The sequence below is a fragment of the Centruroides vittatus genome, unplaced genomic scaffold, assembly GCF_030686945.1.
Source record: "Centruroides vittatus isolate TY-2023 unplaced genomic scaffold, ASM3068694v2 contig_474, whole genome shotgun sequence".
NCBI lineage: Eukaryota > Metazoa > Arthropoda > Arachnida > Scorpiones > Buthidae > Centruroides > Centruroides vittatus.
Window position 1 is genome coordinate 4,607,672 of NW_027122266.1, and position 18,611 is coordinate 4,626,282.

General features: G+C 30.0%; 1 protein-coding gene across 1 annotated transcript; it reads left to right on the top strand.

Annotated features, from left to right (window-relative positions):
* Nucleotides 1-9,210: 9,210 nt before the first annotated feature.
* Nucleotides 9,211-10,618, top strand: LOC136977745 (uncharacterized). Its single transcript, XM_067273295.1, has 2 exons — nt 9,211-9,697; nt 9,849-10,618. Exons 1-2 carry the CDS (start codon nt 9,211-9,213, stop codon nt 10,616-10,618), a joined length of 1,257 nt encoding a protein of 418 aa, XP_067129396.1.
* The last annotated feature ends 7,993 nt before the right edge of the window (nt 10,619-18,611 follow it).

Here is an 18,611-nt window from a genome sequence, read left to right on the forward strand (position 1 = left end):
TATTTTATGTAAATGTAAATATTTTATGTTTATGTATATCTATAAAAGTTATTCTGTTAAATGTACTTTCAAAAATAAAATATTTGCAATACAGTAAATAATTTATTATAATATATGTAAGGGTTCTTAACTAAAATTTTAATATAATCAATTTTTTACTTTATTATTTTATAATAATTTGTTTATATTATTTTTTTCTGAATAATTCTTAACGATCAAAAATAAACTAAGAATAAAAGTAAAAATTAATTAAAAATTTATTTAATTATAATTTTAGAATTACTAGTAAACTTTAATCGTAAGTTTTTTAATTGTAACATAAATTTTAATAATGAATTGATTATCTTATGAAAAACTTAAAGACGCAATTTTATAATTATAAATTAATTGCAGCACTACTTCACAAAAGGTTTAAAATGTCCACGATTATGGTTTATTTTTTAATTTTGAATAATTATAGACACTAAAGAAAGAAATGGGATCTAATATAACTTTTTAACAAGTTATTAAATTTAAATATTTATATGTTTAAAAGCAACTGACATAAAGAGCTTACCTATAAATTACTAGATCATTATCTAATTTCTCTCTTTTATACAATGATAGAATGAGTATTTTAATGGAATCTTATATTATCATACAGAATCGAAATTAAACATCAGTGATTCCAGAACCGGGAGGCTGAGTAGGCCATGACCCACACATTTTCCTCAGCTAAAAAATCAAAAAAGCTTAAGCTGTAAACCAGAAACAGGGTATCCACTTAAACATCTAATGTTATCAGGGGACAAATTATTTGTGAACTAAGCTTTAGACTACTTTAAATTATTTGAATAGCATTTATACACGTATATGTAGCTTATATATATTAGAGAAACTTATATTTCCATATGTGCTGTACTTTGATTAAGAGTAGCTAGAATATAATTCGTCATTGGCCCATTAGTGTCCGGGTGAATAAAACGACTAAACACTAATAGTTGGTCGAGGGTTTGCGCTTCACTGACTGGTAAGCCATATGGAATTTTCCGGATTTTCTTCATTTGTCTAATGCCTAAATAGGAGTCAGTTTCTGGTAGATAGTCCTCTGGCAGATCGTTCATGTGCTGCGTTGTCTTGTTGTATTAATTCAATCCTAACTCTTGAAATATGCGGGGTCTCCAGAGCCAGGGATGCCGGTTGCGCAGATCTGACACTTCAAAAATTTTCAATTAAAAATACCAGATAACATCGTATATTTCTGCAAAAGAGGAAATAAAAGTGTTATAGTGGTTATAATATTCAAATTATTCATGTGTTAAATAATGGCTTAATTGATAACTTATCAAGAAACACATATCTATAATATGATAACTTATCATCTTGCTTATAGATATGTGTTTACTATAAATATATGATACCACACACAACATTGTTGATTATCTTGATCGTACAGAATTCCAGAAGCAAAGTTTACCATTCTTTATTTTATAGAGATATTTTTTGTTTCCGAAAGATCTTATTCAGAATTATTTTTATGCAATTATAGATTGCATTTCTTTCTATAAATGAAAATAATTAATCATTAATCATCAATAATACTACAATTGTCATTTTTTCCTGCGGTCGAGCACATAGGTACTGTACAGTGAGGGATATTCGTGAAACAGAGAGAAGTACAGAATTGAAATCCATCTGGATCGAACTCACATAACTCTTTACGAATACTAGAGTTTGAACAATATCTCTGTTTCTTATTTATTTGGAAATCTACTCTCGAGTTATTTCTACGATAACGCGAATAACTCAGAACTAACTTGGTTCCCTATCGTTGTTCATACTCCCCAGCAGTAGCGAAATTGAATCCATTGTTCAACCTGCCTTGCCAGAGATCTAAATCGTCTGATTTTATAGATCATTTCGTACTTTGTAAAAATGATCAATTGAAATCTGTTAAATAAAATAAACTTTTTCAAAATAATCTATCAATTATCAAATAGCCCTCAAATCTAAAATTTACTATGAATTATTTATACAGAAGCATATAATTTAATTTTATTTATTTATCCATTTTATGTTTGGTTTTGCAACGAGTATCGGATTTACATTTTTAATATTGTTTAAAAGTCTAACAATATCCAAAGCAAGTAGTGTAAGGTTGCTCAAGTCATACCACTGCCTGAATTTTGAATCTTTAATGGAATACTATGGAATCTTTAATATTTAATACCATGGAAACATCGGTTCTAGCGGCAATAAGATGCAGACTTCAGTCAACCATATTGGTTCACGTAGTAACTGTCCATCACCGACGACGTAGTAACAAATTTTCTCAACAACTATGTTTATTGTTGTTTTCTTATAATTTTCTGTTTGTTTGGTAGCTTTGAAACAAGTAAATTATTGATAAATTCATGATTTTTTCTAAGTGTTCGGTCTATACTCTACAGTATCACTTGTTTACTCGAAACCAAATCGTAATAGCTTTATTCAGTGTTTTCTTATGTTTACTTGAAATGTAACTCGTACTGTGTTACATTTAAGTCATACCTACATAAGATTCCCAAATCGTATTGGTTCGTTTAGGAAAATACTCTCTCTGCTATCAATTTTATCTGCCGAGTGTCAGTAGAAGTAAGACAATACATTCAACAACATATAATATTGCTTTGATTTTGGTGTTTTTTGCTTCATTATTGACCATAAACACGTTGAAACGAATTTATACAGTACTAATCGGAAACAATAAGATATGGACAAAGCAGTAAAAAAATTATGCAGTGGTGATATTGCATTTAATGAAACACATAGACAATATAAAATTTCTAAACCAACTCTACGACGTCATCTTCGAGGATTTAATAAGAAAATTAAATTTGAAAGGCCTAAAGATCTGACTAAAAATATGAAAAATAGTTAGTTAAACATGTTCTTTAGAATCATGTTTCTTTTCTACTGCAGCTGATCTATATAAACTGGCGCTTAAATTGCCAGAAAAATATAAATTACCACATTCGTTTTTTCCTTAGTCGTACCGATTTTAGTTTAATTAGTTTAATTTCATATAAAACCGTATAGAATTTCCGAACTTTATCATAATAAATAACAACAATGCTCATAAAAATTTAAAATAAAACAAATAATTTATGATTATTTAGTAGATCCTATAATTCATACTTGATTTTCCTTGTGGGGTACGACTTGATCAACCTTCCATTATTTTATCTTTGATTGTCCTCAAATAAACAAAATCAATTAACTTCGTTAATTATAATTAAGTAGTCAAAAGTAAAGCCTGCATTTTTTATTTTTATACTTTTCACTTTATTTAAAATTAATCGCCATAAAAGACAAATAAGCACAATGTAAAAGCAATAGTATGTGTGATATCATGTGCATATGATAAGTTTTTTAATAGTGCTTTAAAAAAAAGCTCTATTAAACTTTAAATTTTATTATACCTTTTAAAGCTAATATTATTTTCCTACATATAGTCAGTGCAAATACAGTAATGTAAAATTTATCGATAAAAACTTAAGCTTACTTTTTACAAAATATTTTCATTTATAAATTAAAGTTATGGAAATTCATTAAAACATAAATCTTTACCATACAATTTTTCATCGTGATACTGAAAGATCTTTTTTTGCATAAGAAAATATTTTTGTATTTTTAGTTATTTATAGTTTCTTGTATACTATGTTTCTTTTTTTTATCTTCGGCAGACATAAACATCATTATAAAATTTCTCATATTTACGCCATATTTAAAGATCGACCATAAAGCATATATAGATAAAATACTAATAATTACTTCAATCATTATATTGAATTATAATTGTGTTTAAAAAACAATTAAACAATCTCAGTACAGCTTTGCTTAAAATAAGCTTAGCAATAACTAGATTAAAAAATCTAAATTATTATAAAACGAAAATAACTGCAATAATTATTTTGCTTTTACTATAAAATTATCCAATTAATAATATTTTTTTCTTAATACTGAACTTAAACTGAAATATAAATGATTAGTTTATTGAATGTAGAAATGTGTTTGTACTAAATGAATATTTTGAAAGGGATAACGATTCATAGACTGTGAAAATAAAATGTATAAATCACACTCCAAACGATACTGGAATACTATCATAAGAAATTAGCACAAGAAAAAGTTTAAAATTGAGTATTCCGTCCTTTTACAGGGGAGATTTCTTTATGCAACATCTCGAATGGAACAAAGTTCAACTGAAATGAACAAACCACAGAGATAGACAACAGCTTCTTGAAAATTCGGAAATGCGTAAAAATGATTATATTCTAATCAGCATAATAATCTCAATTGTTCGATTATTCTAATTGAGGAATCTTGACTACTTAATTAGCCGAAAACATTTCTTCCGTTATGATTACATTAAAAGAAATTTCATGAAGTTAAAATTTTTTCAAGCATTTCTAACATAAACAAAATGTACAGTTATTACGAGATTTCTATAAAACTAATCTCAGAGTTCCCTTAATATCCAACGACGTCACGTCAAATTTTCTGTAAATGAAATAATCATCTTCAATTCGGTAACATGCATACCTAGTCTCATTTTTGGACAGAAAAATCTGTCCAAAAATTTTCCTCTATTCGAAATTTCCGAATAACGCAAAATTTAAACTAATTCTGATCGGTTATTACGACCTGAGTACAGAATTTTTAATCAAATTTATTTTAAAAAATAATGAACATGCTAATATTTATATATTTTATATGAAAAGTATATCGCCAATTCCAGCATACGTTTAACTGTATCAACGGTCTTAAAGTATTTTTTTCTCATACTTCAATGTTGTATGGGAGATTTGGAAGAACTGGGACGGTTTTTACTTTTTATTTTTATTTTTTTTTAAGGAGCTATAAATGAAAAACTTTTATGCAGAGATGGTCTGTATATATTAATATATTATGTAAGAGAAATTTCGTGCGTTACACAATTAGAATAAATACGGATAAACATTTTCTTTAACTTTATGAGTCTATAGTGTCAGTTTTTCCCACTACGGGAAAAACTGGGACAGCATAAGGGGAGATATAGGACATCTTTAAACAGAAATTTACCATACAAAAGCATACAGACTTTGAAAAAAACTTAAATTTTATTAATAAAAGGCAACTAATTATTAATAAAAAGAACACGAATGAGATGTTGAGCACAAAGTAATCTATTTCACATTAAAACGTTCAAAATTGATGGCTTTATCTAAAAACAATAGTTGTAATAACTCTCGTTCTCTATTTCTCTGAGGATCGTGTAACGGTTGTTTCATCTGCTCCACTTCAACTTGAATTTCTAATTCTTTGGGACAGTTTCAAGTAAGTTCTTTAACAGCATCTTTTAGCTGAAATACTTTGGTGTCTAGAACGGTTTGAATTTTGCTGATCTGTCCATTTTTTCGGGAGTTACTGCACTTTTTGTACAGTTGATCGGCGACCGTTATAACTGTCCGTTATAACGGTCATTTTGACTTAAATTAGACTTAAATTAGATTTTTCGGTTATGGGACAATAAAGCCATGGAACCGGAAGTAACCCACACTCCATTAGGGGAGGAAGACACGACAGAACAACAAACTCAACAGACAACAAATTTCCAACAAACAAAGGAATCAGAAGAGACAACAGAAAACACTCTAATTAAGGAGGCAGCTTTCTTACTGGGAAAAATAATGGACTTGTGCCCAGAGCACACATACTCGAATATTAAGGTCAATCAAAGACATGAAATAAGGGAACATGCTACTAAATTGTACGGATACTTACATGAAATGCATGGAATAGTTCGGGAAATGCGGAAAACAAAATTACCTATGCGGAATGATAGCCACAAACCAACTTATAGTGACATAGTCAAACGAAATACTAGGCCAAGCAACACAACAAGGAATATACAACGATCGATAGATGAAAAGATTAATAGTGAAGGAACGGGAGGATCACACGCAGTGATATTATACCCCAAGGACCAAGAAGACGGCTCAACGGTGGACATGAGGAAACTCACAGACAAGATACAACAAACAGTTGAACCACACAAGCTTAGAATAAAAATAAAAGCAGTCAGGAAAGTCGCTAACAATGGAATATGTATACGTGTTGGCAATAGGGAAGAATGTGAAAAATTGGAAACGGAAATCCAGAACATACCAGAGATAAAACAAAAGATCCAATGTAAACGATCAGAGGGGAGAAGACCTCGAATTATACTTCTCAACGTCCCTCAATCAGTAGCTGATGAAAACATAATAACATGCATATACGACCAAAATGAGATCTGGAAGGAAATAACCAAAGAAGTATTTCAAAAAGAATGTAGAATCACGGCTACAATCACAAGAGGGAAAGTCAATGAAAACTGCAGACATGTGGTTATCACAACCTCCCCGAAAATCAGGAACTTCCTCATAACAGAAAAGAATATTTCAATTAGTTGGGTCACAGTAAGAGTGGACGATTTTATCCCTCTGTTGAGATGCTACAGATGCTGCAGAATAGGGCATATGGCGAAAACCTGCACAGGACAGCAACATTGCAGCCACTGTGGTAAAGAACACAAATTCGCCAACTGCGACAGACGCAAGGAACCGCCTTGCTGTATAAACTGCCACAAAATAAACAAAGAATTGTCAAACAACAAGAAGCAGCCAACCAACCACGGAGCTTTCCATCCAGACTGCCCCGTAACTAGAAAAACAAAGGCAGCACAAATCAAAAAGATAGACTATGGCCTGTAATTCCTCACAAAGCATCACTCAGTCAACTCAAACTACACAGGCAATGCAAGCGAACAACAGTAATACCATCAAACTTCTCCAGATAAACCTACAGAGAAGTAGAGCAGCGAGCTCTCTTTTGATAAAAACCGCAAACGACCTGAACGTGGATATCATAACAATCCAAGAGCCATATACCATCAATAATAAAATAATCAGATTTCAAAACTGGAGAATTTTGACTAGTAACAAAAACACCAGGCCTAAAAGTGGCATCATAGTCCGAACAGACTCAACAGATATAGCTTTTGTCCCACATTTAAGTAATGAAAAAATCACTACAGCTATAATTAACCAAAAACAACCAATCTTTCTGATTGGTGTCTATTTTTCACCGTACGACGATGACGACGAATGTATGCAGGAATTAGCTGAAATTCTTTACCGGTTAAAAGGAAAAAACGTTATAGTTGCAGGTGATGTTAATGCGAAATCAGCAACATGGTACAACAAAAAGGAGGATAAGAGAGGGACCCTGCTTAACAACCTTACGGATGAGATGGACATGGTCTCGTCAAACATGTCAACAGAACCAACCTTCTATACAGGCTTCGCGGAGGGGTGGACCGATGTATTCATTAACACAACAAATTTAAGCCACATAATCTTAAACTGTGAAACGCAGCTGAGAACCTCCGCGAGCGACCACAGATACATCTTGACTTACCTCCAGTTAGACACCGTCACAAACTGCAACCAAACTACACTTCAAACCAGAATAAATTGGGACTTATTCAAACAAACCTTCGCAGAAATCTGGCGCACTTACCAATTCCCTCAGATAAAGACCAAACAAGACCTGGAAACATACGTGGAATTCATCACCAACACAATAAACAAAGCAAAAAGGATAGCAACAATCACAAGAAAAGAGAAATTCATCAATACGGTCTGGTGGACTAAAGAACTAACTAATAATAAAATGGAAATCAGAAAATTAAGAAAGCAAATACTCAAAAACAAAAATGAAAAGATCCAGGAGAGACTTAAAACAGAATACAATAAAAAACTCAAAAAATATAAAAAGAACATCAATAAACAACGCACGAGGGCATGGAGAAACTTCTGCAGCCAGGAGAATAAAAAAGACCCATGGGGAATACCCTTTCAAACTGTCTTTAAACGTAAGAAAAAAACGCATATCCCCGACATAACTGACAATAACCAGAATAAAATAGACATGGAAGATAACATACGGCAAATCCTAAACTATCACTTCCCAGACGACGACCAGCAGACAGACACGGCACTCCATAAGCAAATACGGGAATTATCAAATCTTCCCTCAACTGGGAGCAACGACAAACCTTTCACCTTCAGGGAAGTTCAGAGAGCCATCAGGACCATGGCAAATAGGAAATCACCAGGCTTGGATACTATTACGGCTGAAGCAATCAAGGCCATTCAAGAAGAAATCCCCTTAGCACTAGTCCATGTCTTCAACGAATGCCTAAGGATGAAAGTCTTTCCTACAGCTTGGAAACGAGCCAGCGTCAAATTTATCCCTAAAATGAAAAACCCTCAAAAACCTATGGATTACCGCCCAATAAGCCTGCTCCCTACAATGGGAAAGGTTTTAGATGGATTGCTCATAAACCGAATAAATTGGCACCTGCACAAGCACAACCTCAACAGTGATAAGCAGTTCGGCTTTAAGAAAGGAAAATCAACTACACAAGCAACATTAAAAGTTAAGGAATTCATCCTGAAGGCATGGGACAAAGGCCAACACGCCTTATTGGTGAAAATTGACTTCCAGAAGGCCTTTGATTTTCTCTGGTGGCCAATCGTATTAAAAACGCTTAACGACATCAATTGCCCCCTGAATCTCAAGAAATTAACACAGGACTATCTTACAGACCGCCAGGCAAGCTTTTTCACTAAAAACATAAACATCATAAAGCGGATAACTAGAGGATGCCCACAGGGCTCCAGGGCCGAGCCAGGTCTCTGGAACCTAACGTTCAACAGTATACTACAGGAAATCCCAGAAACATCTGATGTCAAAATTCAGGCATATGCAGATGATGTCCTCCTAATGGTCGCACACAGAAACTGTAACCGCCTAAGAGATGAGACCAACAGGTTATTAAAAATAATTGAAAACTGGAGCTTTAACAATAAACAGCCAATAAATCACCAATTTCTGGTGATTTATTGGCTGTTTATTTATGTCAGGCCATGGTTTGCACACGAAGAAATAAAGGCAGTCATCTCAAAAAGTCAGTAGGGGTTAAAATCGGTAACAAAAGCATCAAGAACGTAGAAAATCTTAAATACCTCGGAATCCACTTCGACAGATCACTCAACTGGAAAACTCACATTCAAGAAATTTGCAAAAAAAACAACAGAAAGAGCAAACCTCATACAGCATATCAGCAGGAACACCTGGGGTTTAAGCAGCAGACACACGAGAATGATCTACAAGGGAGCCATCGAGCCTGCGGTGCTGTACGGGGTCCAGACGTGGGGAGAGGCGATCCATAAGGTGCATAACAAGAGAAGACTGCTAGCAATACAAAGGAAAGCAGCAATTCGGATATGTCGAGCATATCGGACAGCACCGACTGATGCCTTGCTGGTTTTGGCGAAATTGAAGCCCATATACTTGAAAGCTACTGAAATAATCTGGCAGGGGAACCTAAAGAAAGAACATATTGGAGAAATGACAGATACAGAGATAAATAAAGCAATAAACAGAGGGCAACTTCCAAACGATAAACAGCTCATAGACCTAATTAAGAAGAACGATACAGAGGAAGTGGACAAGACAACAACAATAGAAAATCCAGCACAAATGGAGACATACAGAGTAAACACAGATTATGAAGAAAATCCTAGAAGTAATAAGAGCCTAAAGGTTTTCACTGATGGCTCGAAAACACTATCAGGAACGGGTAGCGGTATAATAATTAAAGATCCAAACAACCGAACATGTTACCAGGCTGGCAGACTTCTGTACAATAACACAAGCAGAAATGTATGCCATTGTAAAAGCTCTCAATCATATTCAACAAAACAACTATCAAGAGAAACAAATCGAAATCTTTTCAGACAGTAGGGCAACACTTCACATCCTACAAAATAAGAAAATTGCCACAAAAATTGCACAGGACCTTATTGCAATCTCCGAAAGCACCAGCAAGAATCACAATCTAAGCTATAATTGGATACCAGCCCACAAGGGCCACGTGGGAAACGAACAGGCAGACAAACTGGCCAAATGGGCAACCAGAACCAACACGACAAAGGGATATGCCAGAATTCCACTCACTGAAATAAGAAGCCAAATAAACAAAATCATGCAAAATCTCTGGCAACAGGAGTGGGATAGCTCCGAAACAGGACGCTATTGCTACAAATTCTTTCCAACAATCCAAGATAGACTTCAAAACAAACACTTCACCGTGAACTTTGGTGTGACACAGTGCTTAACAAGGCACGGAAACTTCGGGGAATATCTACACCGCTTCTGCATCAGGAAAAGCAACCTCTGTGACGTCGATGACAGCAAGAAGGACGATGTGCAGCATTACCTATTTGAGTGCACGAAATTCACGACAGAACGGGAGAACTTTCAAATGAAAACACTCTACGCAGGATTCAACTGGCCCCCGGACGAAAAAGACATTGTGGGTAATAAAACCCTCTTTAGTGCTCTCAACCAATACATCAAAGACACAAAAATTCTCATCAACCCGTACCGGCAAGCAGCAAACCAAACTTCTCTCAACGACACACAAAAAAGCAGCAATCATAATTACAGTGTCGAAATAAGCGAGGAAGAAGACGCCGATCAAACATCCGAAGACGAAAACAAGTGATCTAGGCGCAAGATTCACATAATCTGTAGCTGACTGAGAAGACCATTGTAAATAATGTATATAAATGTAAATAGAGTATTACTGTTATTGTTTAAAAAAAAAAAAAAAAATTTTCTTGTTTCACACACTTTTACAATTCTTACTGTGCGAACCTTGATTTATTGTGAGGGACAAGTACTCCCATCAAAAGCAATTTTGTTTTGTATACTGATTACTTTTTCAAATGTATCTAAATGTGTTCTGCTTTTTAATTCAATAAAGGCCAGGCAGATGACCGTGGGGTCCCATGGGACCCTTTGGCAGCTTCTCTTCACACTCTCCTGTCTTGCTTTATTTCTTCTTCCCTCTTATTCCCTAACCTTCTTCCCTCTTCCTTCCTCTTCACACTCTAGGGCTAAGTCCTTCGATTCACAAGAAGGACAGCCCTCTCAACTCTTTTACCAAAGTCTATTTCTCTGAGGGATAGGATTGGGCAAGAATGTTATAAAAAACAAAACATTGTAAAAGACATTTGGGGAGAAATAGGACATTTCTCACTTCTCTCCAAGCCTTCTTATCTCCATGCACATTAAATACGCTGTATACCGTATGCCTAACAAAGTAACACGTGTGTACCGATAATGCTAATAAAACCTTAAAATTGTTAGTAAATAACTAAAATAACTTACCGGATTTTAAATTCTTCGTGAGAAATTCAGCTGGAATTTTTTGCCAGATATTTACTTAACTTTTCAAAAACAACTTATTTATTTTTTTTATAGTTTGTAAATCAGAACCGCAAAAATCAACAAATATACGCCATAATGAAAAAAACCTCTGTTAGGAAAAGTGAACGTTGCCAGGCACAAAATAACGTCACAGTTTTTTCAAAAATAGCGATGTCCCAATTCTACCCGGTATCTCCTACAATGTTGCTGATTATTTCCTGAGTGAGACCACGTGCAATACTGTTTTCCCCAAACCTGCATTCATCTCTATCGTTACAGCAACCTTCTGATAATTGAAAAAGATGTAATCTCTAATATTACAAGAAGACGCTTTAATAATCTTTCAGATTTTATAAATAAACAGCTAGCAAATAATAGAAACTCTTGAAAAAAACTCAGATTTTAATAATAATTTTAAAAAATAATTTTATTTAATATTCTACTATTTCCTCTTATCAGTAAACTAAACGATCTGATCGATAACTTAAAACAGTTTTTTTTCCTAAATTTTTTTCACTTTACAGATAAGTTCTTGAAGCGAACCAAAACCTGCAGAATAAGATTTTATAAGTTGTTGTTAAATTTAGTTCTCATTCTTCCTTCCTCATGTTTTTTTAGGTATGTACAGGTAAAATTAATGAGTGCACTCACAATGATGAGCTCTCACTATCTTCAAACATTATTAAAAAACGATTTTTTCGAATATAAATGGCATTTGTATTACGTCCAAATTTCTTGTACGAGTATATCTCCATAAAAATAAAGTCATTAGTCAATAAATATAATTGAAAATTCTTATAACTATTTCAGTTAAGTAAAATGAATTAATAAGAATATTTGAAATATTTTTATTCTTTTTATTTTTAATTTTATTATTATTATATTTTATAAATATTTTTTATAATTGTAGTATATAAAAGCAATTATAATTGTATATTATTACTCTTGTCAAGTGTAGAAAAGGAAGTGAACAAGTTAAAATATAACCAATTATATTTCTATTAATAAATTCTTTTTTTTTTTTTTCTTTTCCTCTTTCGTTCTTGCGTATTTTAATATTTTTTACATTTTTCAGTTTTTAAATATATATAAAGTTGAAATAAATTGTCGCCGCAACGCTTTTCTGTCACAAAAAATATAGAAAAGAAAAGGCGTCTCCGGGAATCAATAAATCGTCATGAAATTTTGTTGTGAATAATCTGTATTGGGAATAAGGGACGAAGACCGTGGGCGAGCGAGCGAAGCGAGTTAGGAAAAGCCCCTAGTAAAAACATAAAATATTACTTAAAACACGTTTACATTGCTCTCAGGAATTATGATTTCATTTTCAGCTCACATCTGTTCATTTTTTTTCGGATAATTTCGATCAGATATTTCTCTAATGTTGACTAATCTCTTTGAAAGTTTAAAAACTCATATTGGCAAGGTTAAATGTAACGAGATGATGTTATGATAAAAATTTTAAGAACAAATTAAATTTAGTCTTTTATATTATGTATAAAAATATACGGTTTGAGTATGTAAAAATTTAGATAGGAATAATTGAATGAAACTCCAATACTACTGATATTTCAATTATTTTAAAGTTGAGAAAACTTAAATGCTCGCAATAGAAGATATATCAATCCTAACTAACGTAAATTATAAAAATTTCTTTTAAGAAATTTCTCAAATTTCATTTTAAAAAATGTCAAATTAATATTTTTCATTCAATTATTTAAAAAAAAGGCATTTATTTCCCACAAGTGCAGTTTAATAATACTAAAACTTCATAAAATATGGATATTTTTTGCATTACATTATAAAATGTTTATACTGTATTATATGACTTACACGAGTAATATTTTAATTTTTTAAAACGAATGAGGAACTGAAAAAAAAATTAAATAGACCAGGTTAGTCACAAATGTGGGCCCTAAGTCGTCTAATAAAAGCGTAAAATTTATGATTAAAATTAGTTTAAAAAATAAATTAAAATTTTTACCACTTATGAAAACATTTGGTTATTTATTTTTTTATATATTTTATATAGAAAATTAAACTATGAATCCTTCTAGTCTAGCTGTTTGGGTTTCAAATCAAATAACCCTGCTTATCTTTCTTATCTGGGTTTCATTATAATATATTTAGATATACGTATATTTTATTAATACAGTAGAGAGTCGTTTATCCGAATCAATTGGGGACTGGGTTGTTCCGACAAGTATTTGTTCGGATAACCGATTATGTACGAAAAAATATATTAACCTATCCGATGTTGAAATTTTTCTCCGTTGCGTGTCGCTTCGTGTTGAATTTTCGTCGATTTTAAGCCTAACGAGAATTTTTATAATAATAATCGAGGCTATTGTATCGTTAAAAATTATCTCTTTATTTTGTACAAACAAAATAAATATATTGAAAAATATAAAAACAAAAATTATACTTTAGAAGTAAATCTAGTATAAAAAAAGTTCGATTCAGCACGACACAGTCCATCTGGAAAGCGTTCGGATAATCGGGGTTCGAATAAACGACTTTCTACTGTATTTGCATAATAATAATAGGTTATTATATAAAGAAGTTCGCAGTAATGATAAAAATAATTATAACATATAATAATGACTGCAATAGTTAAAATAATCTGTTACAGAATGAAAATTCTGAACTATTAAATAATAGTTCAGAATTTTAATTTTGTACTGTACTTAAAATCGTCTAAAAATACTTTCAATTATTCGTAATAATTTAAAAAATAAAATTAAAACTGAATTACAGAATTTTCACAGATTTAGAAAAAATGAATCGTGGGCAGTTCGTATAATAAAATATTGCTTCCCACGCTTCTTTTTTCCAGGAATCATTATCATGGCATCTACCCTGCATAAAGGGATGATTGCTTAATTTATATAAAATCTTTAATTTTATTACCTTAATTTTAATTAACGCTAACAAGTTAACATTTGTTTTTAAGTTAATCTTAGTGACTGGCAATAAATAATAGATTTTTAACTTTTCTACAGTTTCTTGCAATCAATTAACCAGTATTAATTAACGAAAGTAAACTGATGTAGATGATAATCTACATCAGTTTACTTTTGTTTTAAAAAATGAAATTAATTACTGCCTACAGCTTTAGAATTCATTTTAATTAAATAAGTTTTCATTTTATTTTCTGGGAAGTTAAATGTTAAATTAGCATCAGAATTCCCCAATTTTTCTTATTATTAACATACTAATTATTCGTGTTTTTATTATGTTTATCTCTCAGTAATATACAGTTTTCATTGATAACTGATTTTTTATCAGAAGATTAATTTAATAAATTTCAATCAAAAACATTTAAATATAATATTATAATTAATTAATGTAGTTTAAAATACATTAACATAATTTCAATAATAATTCAATATCGATTTAATACATTTACTTATTCTTTTACGTAAAAAGAATTTAAAATACTAATTTCAGAATAATTTTATATATGCGTTCATACACAATCCATAGCTTTTTCAATCGCCAGATATCAAGCCACTAAACTTTTTCTTCGATGTTATGTAAAAGACATCGTGTATTCATGAAAAGAGAACGGTGTTGAAAAACTGAAAACTCGCGTAACTGCTGCAATTTCAACTGTTATAGAATCTATTTTGGAATATACTGTACAGTATCGGGCAGAGGCTTGTTGTGCACAGAGCAATGAAAGGTACTGTACGTATATTAACTACATCAAAAAGTTTTTCAGGTTAAGTTCTGACATCAGTAAACATTATGTTCCTGTCCCGAGTAGATTTTTTTTTTTTTTCAAAGAAATGTTTAAAATGTGTCAAGGACTTTTTGAACAATCTATAAAATATTTTAAAGAAAAGCATTTACATTTTACTTTTTTATGTAATTCTTGAATTAAATCTATTGATAAATTCGAATTATTTACAGAATGTTGAAAATTAAATAATACTTGTAAATTGTATATACAAGCTAATTTAAATATTTTATTCACTAATGACTTTCTTTTTGTTTCTTTTTCATTTTCGTTTTTTATTTCGTGCTCTTAAATTTATTAAAAATATTTTCAATAATATGATAAATGTCTGTTAAATATATGAATTTAAAAAACTTCAATATTTCTAATTTAAATTTAAATAATAAATTTTAAAATATTTTAGTTTTTGACATTTAAATATACTGACTTCAATTGAAGCTTGAAATTATACTTTATAACTTTATTATTATTATTATTATTATTATTAAATTAATTTTTCTTTACGGAAATTTACTTCTCTATTATTTTTCATCAATCCGTTCGTTCAACTGTACATAAGAGTTTTCGAAATCTATTTATAAAGTGAGATTTTGTATTCGTATTATCCATTTGTTCATTCGCAATTTTTTCTCAAAGTTTGGAAGTGGACAACAAATCTGCGGATAAAATGTTAGATTGATGGAAGAAATCGAAGACGTATGATATGGTGTAGACATCCTATTTCACCTATTTTTACGTATTTATGAACATGCATATTTATTTACTATATATATATATATATATATATATAGTGACAGTTTTAAAAAGTGTCTTTCAGTTGAATGTCACAAATCCAAATCCAATAGTTTTCAACGTTTAATATCTGACATCATTCTTTGTTTCTTTATTCTTGATATATACCTTCAAAATCAATCGCATGACTGATTGCCTTTTTTTTTAATTCTCACATATAAAAATCATTGGACTTTTAGAAAGTTCTTCTGAAAATATTACTTACTTAATTAAGTTAATTAAAAACTTTTTGTGTTTTATTTTTATTTTATAGTAAAATTTCAGTTTTTTTAATTTACTTTCTTTATATTCTTTTTCTATAGCATGCAGATATAAGTCTGTTCTTGTAATTTACTATTCTTGAAATAGTATATATATAAATGTGACTCTTTTAGTTATTACAGTAAGATAGATAAATTAAATAAAAGGAAATGATTTCAATAATAAAAATTCATTATTTTTTATAGTGTCACATATTGATTTTAAGAAGCTATAATAATTGGAAATGAAAGTTATTGATCTCCTTAACATAATCGTATTCCGTTTCACTTATTGACAGCTATGTTATTGAGAAAATTGCAATGGACAAATCAGAGTGGTTTTAAAACAAAATTTAATAAAATTCAACGAAAAAAGCAATTTTTGTGATAAGATCTTACGATTATAAAATGAAAAAATTCCTTTTGTTGATGAAATGAACCAATTTATTATTTCTTTCACTTGCTAAAATGTTTAAAATTTTTTACTTGTTTCTATTTATTGAATAGTATATTTGTTCTGTTCATTGTATCTAATACCATATAAATTTTTTATATTACAGATCTAAACAATAGGAAACTAAAAAGTAGGTTACAAATTTTTTTAAAGATTCGGAATAGTCTACGTATATTTAAAAAAAAGGAAAAATCAATACGAATTTGTTTTTTATGTATACATAACTTACTCCGAACAATTTCTTCTATTCAAAATGGTTAATGAATGTAAAATATACTCTTTATTTTTTTTGTTTTTACAAAAAATATTTTACTAAATTCAAATTTTAAATGGTGATTAATGTAAATTTTAAAAATATATAATTTAAAATATAAATGAAACCCATTCTTTTTAATTCGTTATTTTATTTAAATATTGAAATATGTTTTATATTTATACAGAAATTTTTGGAAAATAATAATGCTTTTCGACGATTCTTGGACATCCGTAAGACACCGTATAGCTGGATTTTCTAACCAATTTATTCAAATTTTGTCAGATTTTATTAATGCCACTAATATATTCAATTATTATATACATTGCAATTTAATTCTATATAATTTTTTACAGTTTCTTTCTACATTTCATAGATGTTTTGTAAAATTGTTTAAAATATGTTAATGAAATACATCGAATGACATTTTTAGTTCAAAAAGAGAAAAGATTTGAAATAGTGTATCTATAAAATATTGACAATTCATCAGCATCAATATAATATGAAGATAGATAACTATGTAAATATACAGTGATCGCATGTAAAATTAAATTTTCTAACGTGAAATAAAGACCAAATCATATTTAAACAAGATTAATCATTAACTAAATGAAACAATATCAAACAAAATTCATTACCTTAAATATAACTAAAGCAGAGAGATATTTGTAATAAATATTATTCTCCGTATAGAAAATAAACAAATTGACGCATTTAGTTAAATATAATGTTTAAAATTCATTTAAAGATACATCATTAACATTCTGGAGTATATCAAATATAAAATTCACGATTTGAGAAATTTCTCCAAACTAAATAGAAAATTCGATAATTAAAAAAAAAAAAAAAAAAAAAAAAAAAAAAAAAAAAATACGCAGTTTATTATCGAAAATAATAGCATCATTATCTACACATTTTTATTTTTAAAATGTTAGATGATTTCAGAAGCATTAAGTCAGTTTTACGTAATTTATAATGAATAAATTTCTAATATTTGTTGCTTTTATAATACATTGTTTCTTGTGTTAGATTCATCTTTCTATCGACTGATGAATTCAAAACTAAATATCAAATCGATGAATGCAACATCAATTTAACGAATTTTGATTCTCCTATGGTCATCGATATCGAAAATATATATACTGTATTTTTTGTTTTAAATATTTATTTTCGATATTGTTTATGTTTGTATTTCAATCAATATGGGCAAAGGGCTATCTTATTCAAGAACTAAAATTTTTCAACTCAACTAAAACAAAATTTTCCAAGTAATTTTAAAATATAAATTTTAAAATATAAATATATAACTTCCATTTACATATTCTATATAAGTAAACCACACATCTTATAAAATGGTTCATTAATTTTTCGTAGACACGATAAGAATATATACAGATAAATTTATTCGCGTACGCAATTAATAATTATTCCTCCAATAATAAAACTAAAGAGTTAGTTGACAACAATTAATAGCAATGATTTGAAATCAATATTTATACAAATAATTTTTCTTGATATATCCAGGAATGAAATATATTGAAAAATCAAGATCAATAAACAAAATTTTATGTCACATGTTATTTTGCACAATTCGTCTCTTTCAGCTTCAATACAACTTTCCTTATTTTTTTCTAGCAAGTAAAATCAGTTATTACATATAATTCAAACACTCACAAAACATACTTAGACTCATCTGCAATTTGCCAAATTGATAAATAAATAATAAACTAGTTTAGTTGTAGAGAACACCCTGCATGAATAGAGTAAATGGAAAGCATGATGTGTCGGTATTCCATTTCCGTCAAT

What these genes read in the sequence shown, in the direction of transcription:
- LOC136977745 (XM_067273295.1), top strand. Translation starts at nt 9,211, where the DNA reads ATGATCTACAAGGGAGCCATCGAGCCTGCGGTGCTGTACGGGGTCCAG. An exon ending in ACTATCAGGAACGGGTAGCG is followed by an intron (nt 9,698 to 9,848) that starts GTATAATAATTA and finishes AAATCTTTTCAG; the next exon opens with ACAGTAGGGCAACACTTCAC.